We start from the raw sequence: 18,048 nt of genomic DNA, 5'->3' as shown, positions 1-18,048 counted from the left end.
ATCAAATAAAACTTTAAGAAAACCTGCCTGCCTGTCTTCCTTCATTCTTTTTATTTCATTTCATTCATTTTTTTATTCTTATTTTTACATATTTTTTTTCATTCATTCTTTTCATTTTAAATAAACTGCACCAGGAACATTTTTTTCCTAAGATCTTCCTTTAAGCAGAGCTCTTAAAAATCTTTTGTGATCCAACATTTTAAAATGCCTACAAGGGCATGGCTTTTTAGAGATAAGTTAAATTGACTTAGACCTCGCTGTCTCAGAATAAGAAGAGAAAGCTGAAAATCGTATTTTAAAACTGCATTTTTTTTCTGGGAAATCGCTAATCTCCAATGATAAACTGCTTTACAGCTGATTTGTTCATGGATGTGATGGTGGCTTTAGAAGGTAATATACTTGATTCAGTTGCTCTGAATAATTCCAAATCCTGGATTAAATCATGGTAATTGATTTAAAGAAGATATGACTTTTTTGTTGCAATGAAGATGGAGGGAGTAGCGTGTGCTAAAGTGGATTGGAGTAAGGTATTTTTTGACTACAAATCGGCTGGTTCTGTGGGGTTTCCACCTGGAGCGTTTTGGTAGCTGGACTATTTCTGCCACCACGAACAGCCCTTTTCCAACACAGTAATTATCATTTGCTGAGGTGGCCCTCTCAAGTCACATCCTCCATACGACAGGGCTGATGGTCCCTGTGGAACTACTGGAAACTGCTGTAGGTGAGTCAGGTTGGCCAGTGTGGCTAAAACCTTGGATCCCCACATTGCAAAGCACAGAAGGAAGGGAACATTGGTCAGAAAGGTGATTTCAGTTAAATGAAACTTGTTGATTATTTTTACGTTCCTGAGTTGAGAACTTTAAAACAAAACAGAGTCCATTGGTCACTTGTTCACCTAGGATGGACTTGCTTAAATGGCCCATAGTGGTAATTGTTTCCTAAATGCTGACAGATGCTTTTGCATTATTCATCAAAAGTTTCTTCTATCATTAGAATCACACTGCTTTCACAGTGCTGCAAATATTTTCTGAGATTTGAAGAAGATGTAGGCCTCATTGGTGCTTTTTTATCTTTCAGATGAGGATTGTCGGGATAAGTTCTGATGTTTGAATTGCCCTTGTTCTGCTAGAGGAGAAGAATTTCTGATTACAGTGGTTATCAGCAATTGGAGTGCTGAATCAGTTGCACAAATTCAAAATAGCATGCAGACTGGGACATAATTGTCCTGTGAATAGATCTTTAGGGAAGCAGCCTTATGGGATGAGGGTCTGTATGTTGTTCATTCCTGTACTGAATATTGTGACCCAGGCAAGGTGAGTAGGCATCCTGGGAAGGCTTGTGCATCTCCTGGCTATTGACTTGTACTGCTGCTGCAAGTGCAGCGTTTTTAACTCAAGTCCTATTGCTTCAAGTGCATGCATCATGTTCAAATACAGCATACCTTGCATTTAGCAACAATCTTAGCATTATAGGGGGGCCGATATAATCACTTATATGCAAGAGCACCGTCCCATTTTTAATGCTTGTAATTTGTTTGTTGGCTCTCTATTCTGGGTCTACTCTGTGTTCTTGTGAGTTTACCAAATTACCAGAATTGTTTTCTATGTCATGCTTAGTTCTGGCTCTATGCCAGGCATGTAGGACATAAATGTGGACAGCATAATTTTTTTTTTTTCCCTTGAGAAAGGTGGGGAGGGGCAGAGGGAGAGGGAGAGAGAGAATCTTAAGTAGGCTCTCTGCTCAGCAGGGAGCCCGATGCAGGGTTCAGTCTCACAACCCTGAGATCACAACCTGAGCCGAAATCAAGAGTCGGATGCTTAACCGACTGAGCCACCCAGGAACCCCTGGACCAGTATAGTTTTTGATAATAAATTTAGATCTGAATTTTAGGGTTAGATAAATAAATAACCTTTAGAAATAACACAGATATTTTTCCCTTAAAAATTAAAAATTCGAAGTTGTTTTGTGGTGAGTGATGAAGAATATTTTGAATTCTAAAATTCTCCATCATGTTAAAGCATTTTACTATTTGTCTTTTAATTTTCAAATCTTTTTTCAATTCTTATTCTATATGGGCAAATAGCATATTAGATAGTTTAAAAAATTAAGTTTTAATTTTAATTTAGTTATTTAATTTTATTATTTTATTATTTATTTATTTGTAAAGATTTTATTTATTTGACAGAGAGACAGTGAGAGAGGGAACACAAGCAGGGGAGTGGGAGAGGGAGAAGCAGGCTTCCCGCTGAGCAGGGAGCCTGATGCGGGGCTCGATCCCAGTACCCTGGGATCATGACCTGAGCTGAAGGCAGACGCTTAACGACTGAGCCACCCAGGCGCCCCATATTATTTTATTTTTAAAAATCACTTGTTAACTGCAAAATTAAAAAAAATGAAAAACCACAGAAGAGAATAAAGCAAAATATCCATCATCTGTAACCTTGTAATCCAGAAACAACCAAAGATGGCATTTTGGTATAGAGCCTTCTAGTCTTTTCTCCTTTTTCCATGATGTACAAATGCAATGTTAGAGCTTCATTTTTTGTGTGATTCACCTAGTGTAGGAGTCAGAAAAAAGCACGTGTAGATGGTAGACAACCAAACGAGGGAGTGAATCCCAGAAAAACTGAAAGGGCCTGAACTGAAACATAATAATGCTGCCTCATCTATAATACGGTGAAATCTCGTGGACAGCCCAAAGACCTGGTTTAGGAAGTTTACCTATATTGAACTTGGAGTTCTGGGAGAATAAAATATTTTGATTGGATAAGTTTTTCAACAAGCTGAGTGATTCCACTATACTCTGAAAAATCTAATAAAACACTTCCAAATCATGTTCTTCATTATTTAGCAGAAGTGACAACACATTGATAACTATGTAAGGTAATAGCTATCATTTTTCACAATTGTATTGACCCTTAGTCAGATCTTAGGTTTAAATGCTAAAAATCACTGTGAGACAAACACAAACCGATTCCCAGCATTTATTCATAAAATACTCTTTTTTTTTTTTTTTAAATGGCAACATACAAGAATTGGGGATCTTGTTTAAGATCTGTTCGTCAGGAACCACAAATTCATTAATCCAATGAACAAAAATGTATGGCATCATTTTTGTGTACCAGCCACTGCTCTAGGCATAGGAAATCATGGATGAATAAAACATTTCTGTCCTCATGGAGCTTACATTTAAGTGGGCAGTAACAGAAAAGAAACAAGTAAGTGGCTATTAATAATTGGCAACCAGGAGGCCTCTTCATATTTGATCATCAGGATCTACCCCTCTGGGTTCCTTACTCTCAGACCTGAATTTCAAGAAGGAATCAGCCATGCAAAAATCTGGAGGGCGGGGAGCATTCCAGGGAGAAGGAGCAGTGAGTGCAAAGTGTACTGGGAAACTGTATGGATTCCACTGATCCATAGGAAGAGACTGGATAGAGTGATAATCTTATTTCTCTCTCCACTGGGGTTAATTATACTTCCTGTGGGAGGCTGTTGGCTTGTTTCAAAAAGTCTAATTGATCTTTAAAAAGTACATTAGGGGGCTCAGTCGGTTAAGTGTCTGCCTTTGGCTCAGGTCATGATCCCAGGGTCCTGGGATTGAGCCCTGCATCAGGCTCCCTGCTCAGCCAGGAGCCTGCTTCTCCCTCTCCCACTCCCCCTGCTTGTGTTCCCTCTCAGGCTTTCTCTCTCTCTGTGTCAAATAAATAAACAAAATATTAAAAAAAAAAAAAAAGTACCACATTAGCCATGACATGGAGAATTGCTTGTGGGGGGAAGCAGAAGGCCAGTTGGAATACTCAGACATCCAGGAGAGAGATGATGTGGGATTTGAATCATGGGGTTTCCATCTGATAGTCATGGTGCATTTGGGTTGTGCTTTAGATGAAGAGTCAAGGCTTTGTGAAGGATGGAGAAAGGAAACTGATGACTTCTTTTTTTTTTTTTTTTAAAGATTTTATTTATTTATTTGAGACAGAGAGAATGAGAGAGAGCATGAGAGGGAGGAGGGTCAGAGGGAGAAGCAGGCTCCCTGCTGAGCAGGGAGCCCGATGCGGGACTCGATCCCGGGACTCCAGGATCATGACCTGAGCCGAAGGCAGTCGCTTAACCAACTGAGCCACCCAGGCGCCCCATGATGACTTCTTGAAGTCATCTGAGTGCAGACCAGAATTAATACTCCAGGATAGGCCACATGGCTTGGAGTAGCACAGAAACTCAAGTTCCTTCAACATTTGGAAGCAGTTGTATTGTCCTGCCATAGAATTTTCAATGATTCAGAATCTGCTGACAATACCTTGAGCCGCTGCTTTTTCTGAGCTCTGATATCATTTGGGAAGAAGGAAAAATAAACAGTATTTGTTGAAAGTCTGATGTGTGCTGAGCAAGACATTTTCTGCACTTTAATCCCCCGATTCTTGTGTTTAACATGTGAGGAGACTGGTGCAGAGTCAACAGATTAGGCCAGGTAACAGTGTGACTGAGCAGAGAATCCAGATTCAAATGCAGGTCGTTTGCCTTGCTTTTTGCTTTATCATGTTTGCAGTAGGCAGAGTTACAAAGGAGTGGCAATATTTTCCTTTGCTTTTTCTTGCAAATTATGTGCAATTTTAAAGTAAATATAACATCTCCCATATGTTTCTAAAAAGATGTTTCAAAGCTGTACTTGCTCATGGCAAAGAGAAAAAAACATGCCTCAACAATACAAAAGACTTTAAGGTGGGAGTTAAGTATCCTGTCTCTTCTTCTTTAAGTATTATACTCTTTCCACAAATTCCAGAAATTTTCCAAGGCTATATACACTCAAGTAGAATCATTATGACATAAAGGTTTGTAGCTTTTTTTTTTCACCACTTAATAATGTATCTTGGGCAACTTTCCATTTTGGCAAATTTAGATCTATGATATTCTTTTTAATGACACCATGATATTTCATTTTATATGGTTAACCCACAATTTCTTTACTATTTCATTTTATGGTTAACCTCATGGACATTTAGATTATTTCTAGTTTGTTTTAAAATAATTACAAACAAGGTGGCAGTGATTGGCTGTATTTCTTTATCTCTATCTCTGCTTCATTCTGCTAGTATCTGTACAGGATAAATCCCTGGTATTATGATTGTAAGGTCAAAATGCATGTTTCTTTTAAATTTGGATAAATATTGCCAAATTGATTCAAATAATGTCACCTAATTTATAGCACCAATTTATGATCTTATTATCAGGCCCACAACTTCATCCATAATGGTTTTTAATAATATTAAAATTGGTGCTTATTAGGTAGACTATTATTTTGCCTTGACTTTAAACTTTTTTTTTTTTAAGATTTTATTTATTTATTTGACATAGACACAGTGAGAGAGGGGACCCAAGCAGGGGGAGTGGGAGAGGGAGAAGCAGGCTTCCTGCTGAGCAGGGAGCCTGATGCGGGGCTCGATCCTAGGACCCTGGGATCATGACCTGAGCCGAAGGCAGACGCTTAACGACTGAGCCATCCAGGCGCCCTGACTTTAAACTTTTAACTACGAGTAATATTAAGCATTTTTTTCTATATTTGTATGGGTCATTTCTTCTGTGAATTGTCTTTTTATATTTTTTTGCCTATTTTTATTTTTTTAAATTTTTATTTATTTATTTTTTTTAAGATTTTATTTATTTATTTGAGACAGAGAGAATGAGAGAGAGCATGAGAGGGAGGAGGGTCAGAGGGAGAAGCAGACTCCCTGCCGAGCAGGGAGCCCGATGTGGGACTCGATCCCGGGACTCCAGGACCATGACCTGAGCCGAAGGCAGTCGCTTAACCAACTGAGCCACCCAGGCGCCCTTTTTTTTGCCTATTTTTAATTGGGTTATTTGTTTTCTTTTTCTTACTGACTTGCAGGAACCCTTTATATCATAGATATTAGTCCTTTATCCATTATGTGTCTTTGCAAATATTTTCTTCTAGTCTGTTGCTTATTTTGAATTTTGTTTATGATTTACATAGGTATTTTTATATGTCGTTAAATCTATCATCCTTTTCCATTAGGACTTCTGTCCTTTGTTTACATTGTAGGAGGTGTGGAGTCCTTACTCTGGAAGAGCTTCTAGGAGATCAGACTTTGTTATATGGCATTGCTTATGTGTTAAAAACTGTGTAGTCTGTCGTGGCCGACATACATGTTCTGTATTTTCGTTGACCTACCAATGTCATGTATGATTCTCCCAGCAACCTATGCTTCTGACATTGAGGTGGCTATTGGGTGATCATCATTTTTCCTATCCACCTCTTACTTTTTTCCCTGGACTACAGCTCTTTCTTCTCTTTTGTCTTATCTTTCTTGTCTCTTTTTCACCATCGAAATTGTTGTTTCCAGTTGCTTCTTCTTGCCACTGCCACTGTTGTACTTAATATTTCCTACTCTCTTGACCTGTCCCTAACATTCCCACTGTCCTCCGTGACATTTTTTCTGTCCCTTGTCATTTCTTGTATGCTTCCCAAGATTAACTTGAAATACTCCACTGACTATAGGGAAATTGTGGCACTTCTCAACTCTTTATTCTTGCTTGGTAGTCAGCCGCGCACTGCTAAAGATGTATATGACTGCTCATATTCACATGCATGTGCATGTGTTAGTGTGTGCAATTCTTTCTGAATGGAGAGAGACTCCAGAATTCTTGTATCCAGACAGTTATGGTTTTAATGCTGGCCTCTTTTCTGGGATTGACTATTTAGAAAACTTTATAGCACATCTGCTCTGATTATATATGCCAACTTTGCTTCAAAGAAGCTTTCAGTTTTTTTTTCTTCTTCCATTTTTAGACTTTTCTATTTAAAAAAATGATTTAAGATCTATAGTGCAGTGATTTGGGATAGCAACTCCAATCAAAATTGCTGCTAATAGGCTGTGTGAATGCTCTCAGTTACTCAGTGCTGTTTATGTGGTATTAAATTTAAAAAAACAGAAGCTTATGATATTAGGACCAGGGTTTGGATAAGGACAAATGTCTTTTGTAAAATAAACCTGAGAGGATTTTCCCAGGCATTTTCTTTACCACATAGAGATCTATTTTTATGTTTTTTTTTTTAGCATGGATTTTTTTTTTCCCCCCACAAAAACACCTGCCCCAGAAATAAGTTGTCTGCTTTAAATGCCATACAACTTGATTTCCAACAGGCTGTGGCCAGAAGGCGCCAGGCCTGCTTTAGCTCAGAAGGTGGTCTCAGAAACCTCCTGACAGGCCATTGGCCTGAGAGCAACAAAGGCTTGGAGGGAGGGACACTTTGTTTTCTAGATAAATGTGATCTCTTGTTCCATTTTCTGTTATTTGACTCTTTGATGGAGAGCCTCTTAGGACCTCAGTGCACCAGATTAGGACAGTTTGCATGAAATCAGTTAAGCTTTTTTGTGTTTTTTTTTTTTTTTTTTTGCTGTTTTTGACCAAAAAAAGGATCAATTCCATTAATCAATAGTTTGTGAAGGAAATAGGGGCTTGAGAATTGGGTACTACTAGGGGTATATGAATTTGTTGGAGGACAGAATAGACTTTCTCTCTCTCTTTTTTTTTAAAGATTTTATTTATTTGACAGAGAGAGACACAGCAAGAGAGGGAACACAAGCAGGGGGAGTGGGAGAGGGAGAAGCAGACTCCCCGCTGACCAGGGAGCCTGATGCGGGGCTCGCTCCCAGGACCCTGGGATCATGACCTGAGCCGAAGGCAGACGCTTAACAACTGAGCCACCCAGGCGCCCCTAGACTTTCTCTTTTAAAATGCAGTTAAATGCAGGAGGTAGGCAGAAAGTGTGTACAGTGACTTTAAGAAATGAATGAGACAATAACCCCCTCAACAAATACTTGCTCTGTGTAGCGCACTGTGGAGATGTTTTCTTCAAGTTTTGGATGGGGGTGTGGGTGAGGTCAGATAAAATGCTGATTGGTCATTAAGGCCCAAAACTGAGAAAACATCTCTGTGCTATTCAGCAGCTCTCTACCAGTTATAACAGACCTGAAATTGTGAGGTACTGAGCAGCCGCCAAGGACACAAGAGGTTCTAAAGAAACAGCTGTGAATGATTATTTGAATTTCAGAATTTCGTATCTTTTAACCCTTGCTTTCATTGGGAAATTTCCTATTTTATCAGGAGGGGGTGAAACCCTGTGCTGCTGTCCTAATAGGGAACTGAACAGTAAGTCTTTGCTTCTTTCATTTAAGTGACTGAATTAAGGCCCAGTGCCGTGCCTGGGAAACTGGCCCCCATGGACCACGTGCTGAACAGTGAGCGGTGATGGTGCCCAGAGCTGTGGTCTCCAAACTTAAATGGGCCTCAGAAATACTGGGAAGAGCTTTTAAAATGCAGATTCTCAAGAAACAAGGATTTCTGGAGGTGTGGTCTAGGAGTCTGAATGTAAAGAAGGGCAAGACTGGGGACCAGTTGCCGTCTTAGGGGAAGTAGGATTTGCCTTAGGAGCACATCCAAATTCTGTCTCCTAATAGCCATGTACACTTCCATTTTGACCTAGCCACCAATCAGAGAATAGGCAAGCACTTTGAAATTAATGTGTGATATTATAAACTTTTTATTCTTTTTAACATATCTGGTAGAAATACTTTTATGCTCTGCCAAGACAGTGCTTGTAGAACTAAGAGAAAATATCTTGCTGGCTTTGGGGAAGATTAAGTCTTACTCCTGAAGCTGAATAAACTGCTCTTGCCCAGTGTCACCCAAGAAACAGCTAGGAAGATTAGGAGTAAGAAATAAGTGAAACTGGCTTTCTAGTTACTAAGAACAAGAATTGGAATCTAATATTTTATATTTATTTATTTATACAAGATTTTATTTTAAAGTAACCTCCACACCCATTGTGGGGTTTGAACTCACAGCCCCCAGATCAAGATTCGCATGCTCTACCACTGAACCAGCTGGGCAGCCCTAGAGTCTTAATTTTTTAATGTGGCTAACAGAGTATTTATAATTCTTTTAAAATAATTTCAGCTACCATTTATGCATTCTTTTTTATTTTATTTTATTTTTTTAAAAGATTTTATTTATTTATTCATGAGAGATAGAGAGAGAGAGAGAGGCAGAGGCAGAGGGAGAAGCAGGCTCCCCGCGGAGCAGGGAGCCCGATGCGGGACTCCATCCCAGGACCCTGGGATCATGACCCGAGCTGAAGGCAGACGCTTAACCGACTGAGCCACCCAGGTGTCCCGCATTTATGCATTCTAAGTGGGGAGGAAAAATGTACACAGACCTAGAACAAGAACAATTGAAAAAAAATGCACCAAGTGCTCTTATTATGATCTTCAGGGGCCAGGCTTAAATTTTGTCTCCTCTGGAGTTCATCCCCACCCACCCCCTACCTCCTTAGTCCTTATTGTCCTTATATTTTATATTCCACTCCTTATTTTATTGTTAATTTTTACATACTATTTGCCAGTCTTATCATTACCATAACATAGTATCACCATGATACATGAAGTTTCTAGAAGCTAGACCTGGTATATTATAGACTCCTAGTATTTGGTAGAAGGGGTCTTAGGAGCCAGCAAACCTAATTCCTTATTTCTATAGAGCAGAACATTGGAATCAAGACTGCTAAAAAAACCTTACCAGCGATGAGCCAGTTAGGGGCCTGGACAGGACCTGAAGGCAGACATTCCACGCGGTGAAATGGAGAGAGAGCTGCCCTGGAAAATCTGCGCACCTGGTTTCAAGACTTGTCTCTGCCATTTACTAGCTTTATTATCTCCGACAAGTTCTTCACTTCTCTGTTTTCATTCACTCTACAATGAGGGGCATTTAATTATCTCTACTTCACAGAGATATTTAGAGGAATAATTGAGATAACACGTCAGTAGTCTTATCTCTGGATTCCCAGTAGAGTCCCTGGGAAGATGAAGCCAATAAACTAACAAAAAACCCCCAGATGTTCAACCCTTTTCCCAGGGATGGTGACTTAATTGGTATGTGGTAGGGCTTTGTGCTCAACACTTCTAAGAAGGTCCTCAGTGATTTTGATATACATACAGCCAGGGTGGAGAACCACGGGAGAGCCTTGTTAGATGGCAATATTCCCTGTAAGTAAAGGCCAGTATTTACTATGGCTTAGGAATTTTGCTTCCACATATCCAGTACCATGTCATCTCACTGAATAAATGATGGAACAAAATTTTTAGTCTTTTATACGTGTGTAATTTATAACCATATTGTGGAATGGTGAAGACACTGCCATTCCTTATGTTGAGGCAGAAAACTCTTTACATATTAGATAGAACTAAATTTAGAATTTTAAAATTAATTTATATTCCCCTCCCCCATGGAGTAACATTAAACAACAAAATCCTATTGTTATGAATTCTGTCTTGTATTTCATTTGTTTCCCTGGGCTAATGATTATGGAGCAGAAACAGTTGTTGAATGCAAAATAGGTCTCATTAAAAAAGAGAATGTTATGTGGACAGCTTTAACAAAAAAGAAAAGGTTCTGACATTTAAGAGTGACTGATAAATTCCTTTCACCCTTTCTTTGATCTAAATCCCTCATACGTATCTATCAACTTTGCAAACATATTGACTATGTGCACATAAGGTTTGCAAACAAGTTCCAGAATGTTACCGCTAACCAATTAGTTTCTAAAAACCTTTCAAATAATCTTATCTATTCCACAAGAGTGATTTAAGCATTGGAAAGAAAAATCAATGAACTCTGCATTGTTTGCCCTTCACTGGGAAGAATTGTGACTTAGTAAGAGTGGAACACTCCATGTTGTTTGTAAGCACATTTATTCATAAGCTGGTATGATTGGACTTTGAGGCTCAACCACTGGCAAGGAAGAGCTTTTCAAGTGAAGCCATCCCCTGTGAAGAGCGCTTATATTTTCTTTCTTTTTTTTTTTTTAAGATGTTATTTATTTATTTGACAGAGAGAGACAGGGAGAGAGGGAGCACAAGCAGGGGGAGTGGGAGAGGGAGAAGCAGGCTCCCCGCGGAGCAGGGAGCCCGATGCGGGGCTCGATCCCAGGACCCTGGGACCATGACCTGAGCCGAAGGCAGACGCTTAACGACTGAGCCACCCAGGCACCCCGAGCAGTTATATTTTCTATACAGATCATTTTAAAAATTCATGTCTCTGGTAAGATACCCAGATGTTAATCAGTTTTTTTTTCTTTAAAGTTATTCTGAGAAGCTTTTGGATGAACTAGAATTTTGTATTCTTGAAAGATAAAATAATACTTATGAAAGCTAGATCAGCTCTTTTATAGACTTGCAGAACTGAGAGGAAAATGTATTTTTGGGTTGAGGGTGGTGGGATATTCAGAGATACTCTGTGACCTTCAGAAGTGCGCACAGCCAGTTAGTGACAGAGTGTCCCCCTCTCCTTCCGCTCCTGGACCTGAGCCCTGACCGCCATCTGGGGGCATGGGCCATCAATGACATGCCTCAGTACTTCCTGTGTCATGGGGCCCAAAATATGTTTCCCTCTTCTTCTGCTCTGATGATTTTAGGAAATCTCCCTTTCCTTCCTTCGAGAGAAATATTATCTGCATTATTTGGCACTTTTTCCACATAGAAATGGAATTGTTTTCAGAAGCTAATCCCTTTCTGTCACTCAGATTTACTCTACTCTATGGACGCTGGCAAGAAATCAATTCACATTTTTCATGTACCTTTTGCTGAAACATTCTCTTGCAGAGGATCTGGGCTTTTTTTTTTTTTTTTGGTCTGCTAATGCACAGTTTGGTGATCACTGTCCCAAAATAGATGTGTTTACAAAAGTGCGCAAGTGATATTATTCTTGTAGGGCCTTAACACAGGCCTGGTTGGGGCCCTGTATGTGAGAAGGTGTCTTGGGGTGACATTTAGAGCAGAGAATGAGCGGGGCCCCAGCTTTGCTTATTACTGTTGGAGGTGATACTGCTTCTTGGCCTTTTAAAAAACAGAGCTAGGAAATATATGCGGGTGTTTGTGTGTGTGTATACACATATGCATACATACCCATGCAAATATATATACACAAATACTTATATATGTATGTGTATGTTTCTGTTTGCTTTCTGTATTTGTTTCCCCCCTTCTCATTCTTACTGACCTAATTTTAATTTTGAACATGTAGGATATGAAGAGAAGTCACTCCCTTATCCCTTTTACTTGATTTTCTCCCACTCTTGAGAGTAACCAGCTACATTGTTGTCTGGGTTATCCTTCTTGTGTTTCTTTTTGTAAAGATAAGTATTTGTATCTCTAAAAATTTCCCAAGCTGTTCTTACACAAAAGTAGCATGCTATAGATATATGCTTATTTATACTTTGCCTTTTTCACTTACTAGTATCTTCTAGAAATTAACCCGTATCAGTGTATAGAGGCCTTTTTTATTATCTTGTACAGTTATATAGTAGTCTATTGCATGTAGGTATATATTATTTTATTCAACCAGTTTCCTATTCAGGATCATTTTTACCCTAAATGGCAGAGGAAGAGTTTAATGTGAATCTAATGTTAAGAGTTTAATGGGGGTGTGGGGGAAGAGAAGACAAAAAACAGATAAACACAATCATCATAAGAACCTCAAAAATATGCTGAGTGAAAGAAGCCAGAAACACAGGACTGCAGATTGTAAGATTTTCATTTATGTGAAATATCTAGAGAAGACCCATCCACAGAGACAGCAGGTTAATGGTTGTCTAGGGCTGTGGGTGAAATGGGGAATGAAGGCAAATGGGCATGAGGTTTCTTCTTGGGGGTGATGGAGATGTTCTAAAATAGGATCAGCTCACAACTCTGTAGATATACTAAAGTCATTAAACTGTACATTTAAAACAGGTATATTTTAATGTATATAAATTGTACCTCAATAAAGCAGTTAAAAAATTAGCATGAGGTGGTATGTTAGACATTCCTAGAATATGATGACTTCTAATTCCAGCATGGCTTGAAGAGTTAAACTCTCTTAGATGTCATATATACTTAGTGGAAATGTTGGGAATCTCTCCTCCAATGATATATAATCTCTTATACCTCAAATCAGAAGTTGCTGGTTTTGTTTTGTTTTGTTTTTACAGCATTTTCTGCTTGAGGGTTTTAGTGAACCGATAACCCCTAAGGACATTTACTTATTTTAAACTGACTGTGACAGAAATTGATTTAATACTTTTTTTTTTAAGATTTTATTTATTTATTTGACAGAGAGAGACACAGCGAGAGAGGGAACACAAGAAGGGGAGTGGGAGAGGGAGAAGCAGGCTTCCCGCCGAGCAGGGAGCCCGATGCGGGGCTCGATCCCAGGACCCCGGGATCATGACCTGAGCCAAAGGCAGGCGCTTAACGGCTGAGCCACCCAGGTGCCCCTGATTTAATACTTTTAAAGAATTGAATTCTAAAGGACCTTGTAGACCACTTTGTCATTACGCCTTTCATTTTACAGATAAAACTGTTAAGAGTTTTAAAACTCTAATTATGTAATAAAGTTAGAAATACAGTCTTCTACTCATCTGTTCTGCTCTTTAAATATTTATGCTATTCTGTTAGGCAGCCATTAAAATGATAATTATTAAGACTGTGTAGAAACATGGAAAGCTGTTTATTATACAAATGAAAAAAAGCAGCGTGCCAAATGACCTAAATATCATGATTGCAACCAGTATGTCAATTTTGTGTACATATTGAGGCCTGGAGCATAATAGACAAAAACACTATGTGTGTTCTGGGTGTTTCTCTTTTAATATTCCTGAATGTGGCTGCATTATATCAAAATAAACTTCTTTTCTAAAAATATTAAGGCTACCATAGAAAGAATGTGGAAACAAAGGGATGGTGCTTATGTTGGTAGCTACCTAAATTTGTGGCCTGCATTTGCAGACTTTCCCAGACACCTTCCAGCACCGGGAATGTGTGTGATAAGGTTGTATCATTCTAAGCTCCTGGAACTCTTCCCTTGTTTACCTGCCCCTGGAAGTCTTCCTTTGCTCCCTTGTTTCTCGTCCTATTTTTTGGAATCTACAGATCTGGCATGGTTGAAGAATGACTTCTATGTGGGTGGTAACTACTGTTATCTATCTCTACAGAAGGCAGAACATAAAGAAATTGGCTTAAGCTAACACTTCGTGGTTTAGATGACATTGGAAGAATATTTCGTCTCCAGCATTGAATGAGTTACAAAGAATGACTGAGGGTGTTCCTTCTCTGGTTAGCTTTACAACTCAATGGATTGTCTACAGTGAGGTCTGAGGAATGGAGAAGTACATTAGGGAGTCTCTCAAGACTCCCTTGGACTTGATTTTTCAATTTGACTCTAACTAAATGGCTTTTCCATGTGATAAGAAGCATAAAGGAGCTACCTAAGCAATTTAAGCGGTACACTGTTTCAGAGCCTAGCTCTGCCAAATACATTTGGATCATATATACCTGTTTACTGCAGTGGGTGAAACTGGAGTCTTAGCCCACAGCTGAGTTGGTGGGATAAATGTGAAGCTAGTGAATTTTGATATATTATATAAATGCCCTTCCTCATTGAGGGATTGGATCCTACTTTCTAAAATATTTGGGTTTCTCTGAATGATGATTTTGCTAAATGGTAGATGGTATTTATTAGCTCAAATAACTGATTACACTTTTATATCATTGTGCTTTTTCTGTTAAAGTGTTGAGATATTATGGCCATAGTTCCATTTTAGGTTAAAAAAGGGGGGGGTACTGTGAAAAGGAAAGCGAAAGAAGGGGCAGTGTGAACAAAGCAGAGGACACTATGTCATATGTATAGGAATTGCTTGCTGTTAGGTCTTTGATAGTATAGTTAATTCAGTTTTCCACTCTGGTTTAAACAATTTATTTTATTCTCTCTTCCCAAAGAGACATCTTCCTGAATTATGGTTGTTTTTTTTTTTTTTTTTAAATTTTAATCCCACCAGTCCTTTGCTCAGAAATGTCTGGTGAATCTCATGCCAATGGATTAAGATCTTATTCTACCAACATCCCTGACTTCCTACAGCCTAGTTTTGTCCAGCCCTTGGAATCTTATGTCCCATCATTTTTCTTTTGAGTCACTCTTCCAAATTTGGAGACCCATTGTTCCCTATCCTCTGAGCATACCTCTACACTTTCCTGTCCCCAGGCATCCAATACTATGTTATTATCACACTTCTCCTCGTTCTAGCCTACTGTATTCTCCTTTCTCTGTGGAATCGCATAGTATTTTTGTCTTTACTTTTGACTTGGCATTTATTTTTTTTAAGTTTTCAAAAATAAAACCATAATAGTAGCTACCCATTTATAGTGTTTATGATATGCCAGGCACTGTTTTCAGTACTTTACATGAATTGATTCATTCAGTCCTCAACAACATTTCTAGATTGTTATCCTTCTTTTATAGATAAGGAAGTGGAGGCACACAGGGACTAGGTAATTGCCCAAGGTCATACAGCTAGTTAAGTGGCAGATCTGGAATTCTGTCCCAGGCTATCTAGATTCAGACTCTGTGTTCTTGACCACAGCTCTAAGCTACCATTAATAAATTATCTTTCTAGATGTTTTATTGTCTTAAAGTTAACCTCTTTAAGTCAAAGACAAAGTCTCCTTGTTCTCTGCTTTGTGACTGAAACAAGGAGTTGCTCTGTGAACATCTGTTTTTTGATATGACCTATTATTATTATTATATATTTTTAATTATTATTTTTTTGACGATTTTTAATTTTAAGTAATCTCTATGCCCAATGTGGGGCTTGAACTTATAACCCTGAGATCAAGAGTCACATGTTCTACCAACTGAGCCAGCCAGGAGCCCTGATGTGACCTATTATTATCAGTGGTCAGTCAAGTTCTCAGGTTCTTCTAGGAGTTTTGGCTTTGTTGGTTTGACTTGATGATTTTATCCCGATACACTGACACTCTGTTCTCTAATTACTGGTGTGAGATGGTCAATGTGGCTGCCAAGAATTCAAATCTGGGGCTTTTGTTACCTGAACGAATGGTGCTCAGTAGTGGGTGACTACTAATGTGTGCGAAACCAAATCTCAAATTTTGCTCTGTGCTTTGAAGTAAATATTTTAAGTTTGTGTGTTTGTTTTCTTCATTTATTACTTATTTTTATTACTTTTGGATTTTTGATATGTCAGATAAAATGAGAAAGAGCAACCTATACTTCACTTTCCTTGCAATATCAAATCCTAAAACCATACTTAATTTTATGCAGTTCCTCCTTGATTTCTTTGGTGAAGAAAAAGCTCTTCATGCAGAGAAGAGTGAAAGTTGGTTATGTTGAAGTTACTTTTAGCGAGTACCCTGCACGTATAATGTTAAGCTTTAAGATCACATTATCTCTCCTGGTAAAGACAGATACATAGTCAAAAAAGCTGAAGTCTCATATTGTTGGAGTTTATTTTTTGTGTTTCTTTTATCTGTTTCTAATGGCATACCACTTGATAAGATGGGTACTCAAAGCCAGATGTTTCTCGTGCTCCAGTGGTTATATATGTGCCTGTGTATTGGTTAGTGAAATAAACCCTATCTCTGGCTAATATAATAAGAAAGTATTTGGAAGAGTATTGAATAACTTGCAGAATCAAGGGGAAAATGTCAGCCTCAAGGATATCCGTAACAACTATGGAATCTCAGGGTGCCCAGGCAGGAGCATCTCTTAAGTTTTGGCCATTGAAATGCTCAGTTCTGTTTCCTTTCCATGCTCAGCTCAGGATTTGTGTTCTTTGGAAGGGAGTCAGATTTGCTCTTAGCTTAAGTCAATCAGGTGCCCATTTCTTAGTTGGTGTGATTGATAGGCCATCAAAAGCACATGAAGTGGAAAAGGAGTATTTCCAGTTACCGAAGAAGGGGAAACGGGAAACACCGACAGATGCCCGCTTCTAACAAGGTTCATCTCAAAGCAGAGAGAATTTAAATGATAGTTTTAACTTGGACAATGAGAGATTTGGACATTACCTGGATTAAATCACTAAGTTATTCTAGGTGGAAAATCTTCGCAGTTTATTTCATTAAGCAACAAGTGTTTTATGTTGAATTGCAAAAAAGTGATTTTTTTTTCTGATCACATTTTAAAAATATTTATTTTCATGTTTATTTAAAATTTTTTAAAAGATTTTTTATTTATTTATCAGAGAGAGAGAGAGAGAGCACAAGCAGGGGGAGCGGCAGGCAGAGGGAGAAGTAGACTCCCCACTGAGCAGGGAGCCCGATGTGGAGCTCCATCCCAGGACCCTGGGATCATGATCTGAGCCGAAGGCAGACGCTTAACTGACTGAGCCACCCAGGCGTCCCTAAATATTTTCATATTTATTCTGTTTTCAAATATATACAAAAATATAATAATATGAACCCATAAGTAACCATTATCCAACTTCAAAAATTGTTAACATTTTGTCAATCTTGTTTTTGTTGATTGCATTTGAAAGAATTATCGTAAGATGTTTTTACAACTGACTATATAAAAACTCACAATATTTACTATGAAGCCTGAGAAATGCTTTATGAACATAAATCCAAGCATCAAACGATCAATCTCAAGCCAAAAAGTATGTTGCCAGTTAGAACAAAAGATGGCCCTGATTAATGCAGTGTTTATCAGGAAGTAAAATTTTATTTCAATCACGAAGGCTTTTTACTGGCTTAAGACTGGTGAATCAATGCCTCAATGACTCTTTCCAGATCACCTTTCCCAACTTTGTCTTCTGGTCCTTGGAATCTTTGGGGGTGAATCCGAGGTTTCATGTGACAGTAATTTTTCTGAACACCAGTCTGTGTGTGTACTGTGTAACAGCTGAATGTGTTCTAATCTCTTTTGCAGTTGAAAGATGCATGAGCGTGATGCAGTCCGGGACACAGATGATCAAACTGAAACGTGGGACCAAAGGGCTAGTCCGGCTCTTTTACCTGGATGAGCATCGGACCCGCCTCCGATGGAGACCCTCTAGGAAGAGTGAGAAGGCAAAAAGTAAGACCAACCTTTGAATTCTTTGCTTGACTTGATATAGTAACACATGGGTTATATTTGCTGGGCTCTCTGGAAGTTTCAGATCTATGAAACTTTGATATTTTTGTAAGTTTTGGGGTCAGTTGCTAA

At 38.7% G+C, this 18,048-nt stretch overlaps 1 protein-coding gene across 2 annotated transcripts in view; it reads left to right on the top strand.

Annotated features, from left to right (window-relative positions):
• Positions 1–18,048, top strand: part of PLCH1 (phospholipase C eta 1) — a 176,563-nt gene that overhangs the window by 70,588 nt on the left and 87,927 nt on the right. For both annotated transcript variants that reach the window (XM_081828263.1, XM_081828272.1), the window contains exon 2: positions 17,773–17,919. In XM_081828263.1, the coding sequence (XP_081684389.1) occupies positions 17,773–17,919 (147 nt within the window). The remainder of the gene's footprint in view (positions 1–17,772; positions 17,920–18,048) is intronic.

This window comes from Leptonychotes weddellii, chromosome 1 (assembly GCF_054177405.1).
Source record: "Leptonychotes weddellii isolate Sample4059 chromosome 1, ASM5417740v2, whole genome shotgun sequence".
In the NCBI taxonomy this organism is placed as follows: Eukaryota; Metazoa; Chordata; class Mammalia; order Carnivora; family Phocidae; genus Leptonychotes; species Leptonychotes weddellii.
Note: the sequence above shows the minus strand (reverse complement) of the source record. Positions and strands in the feature narration are given on the sequence as shown.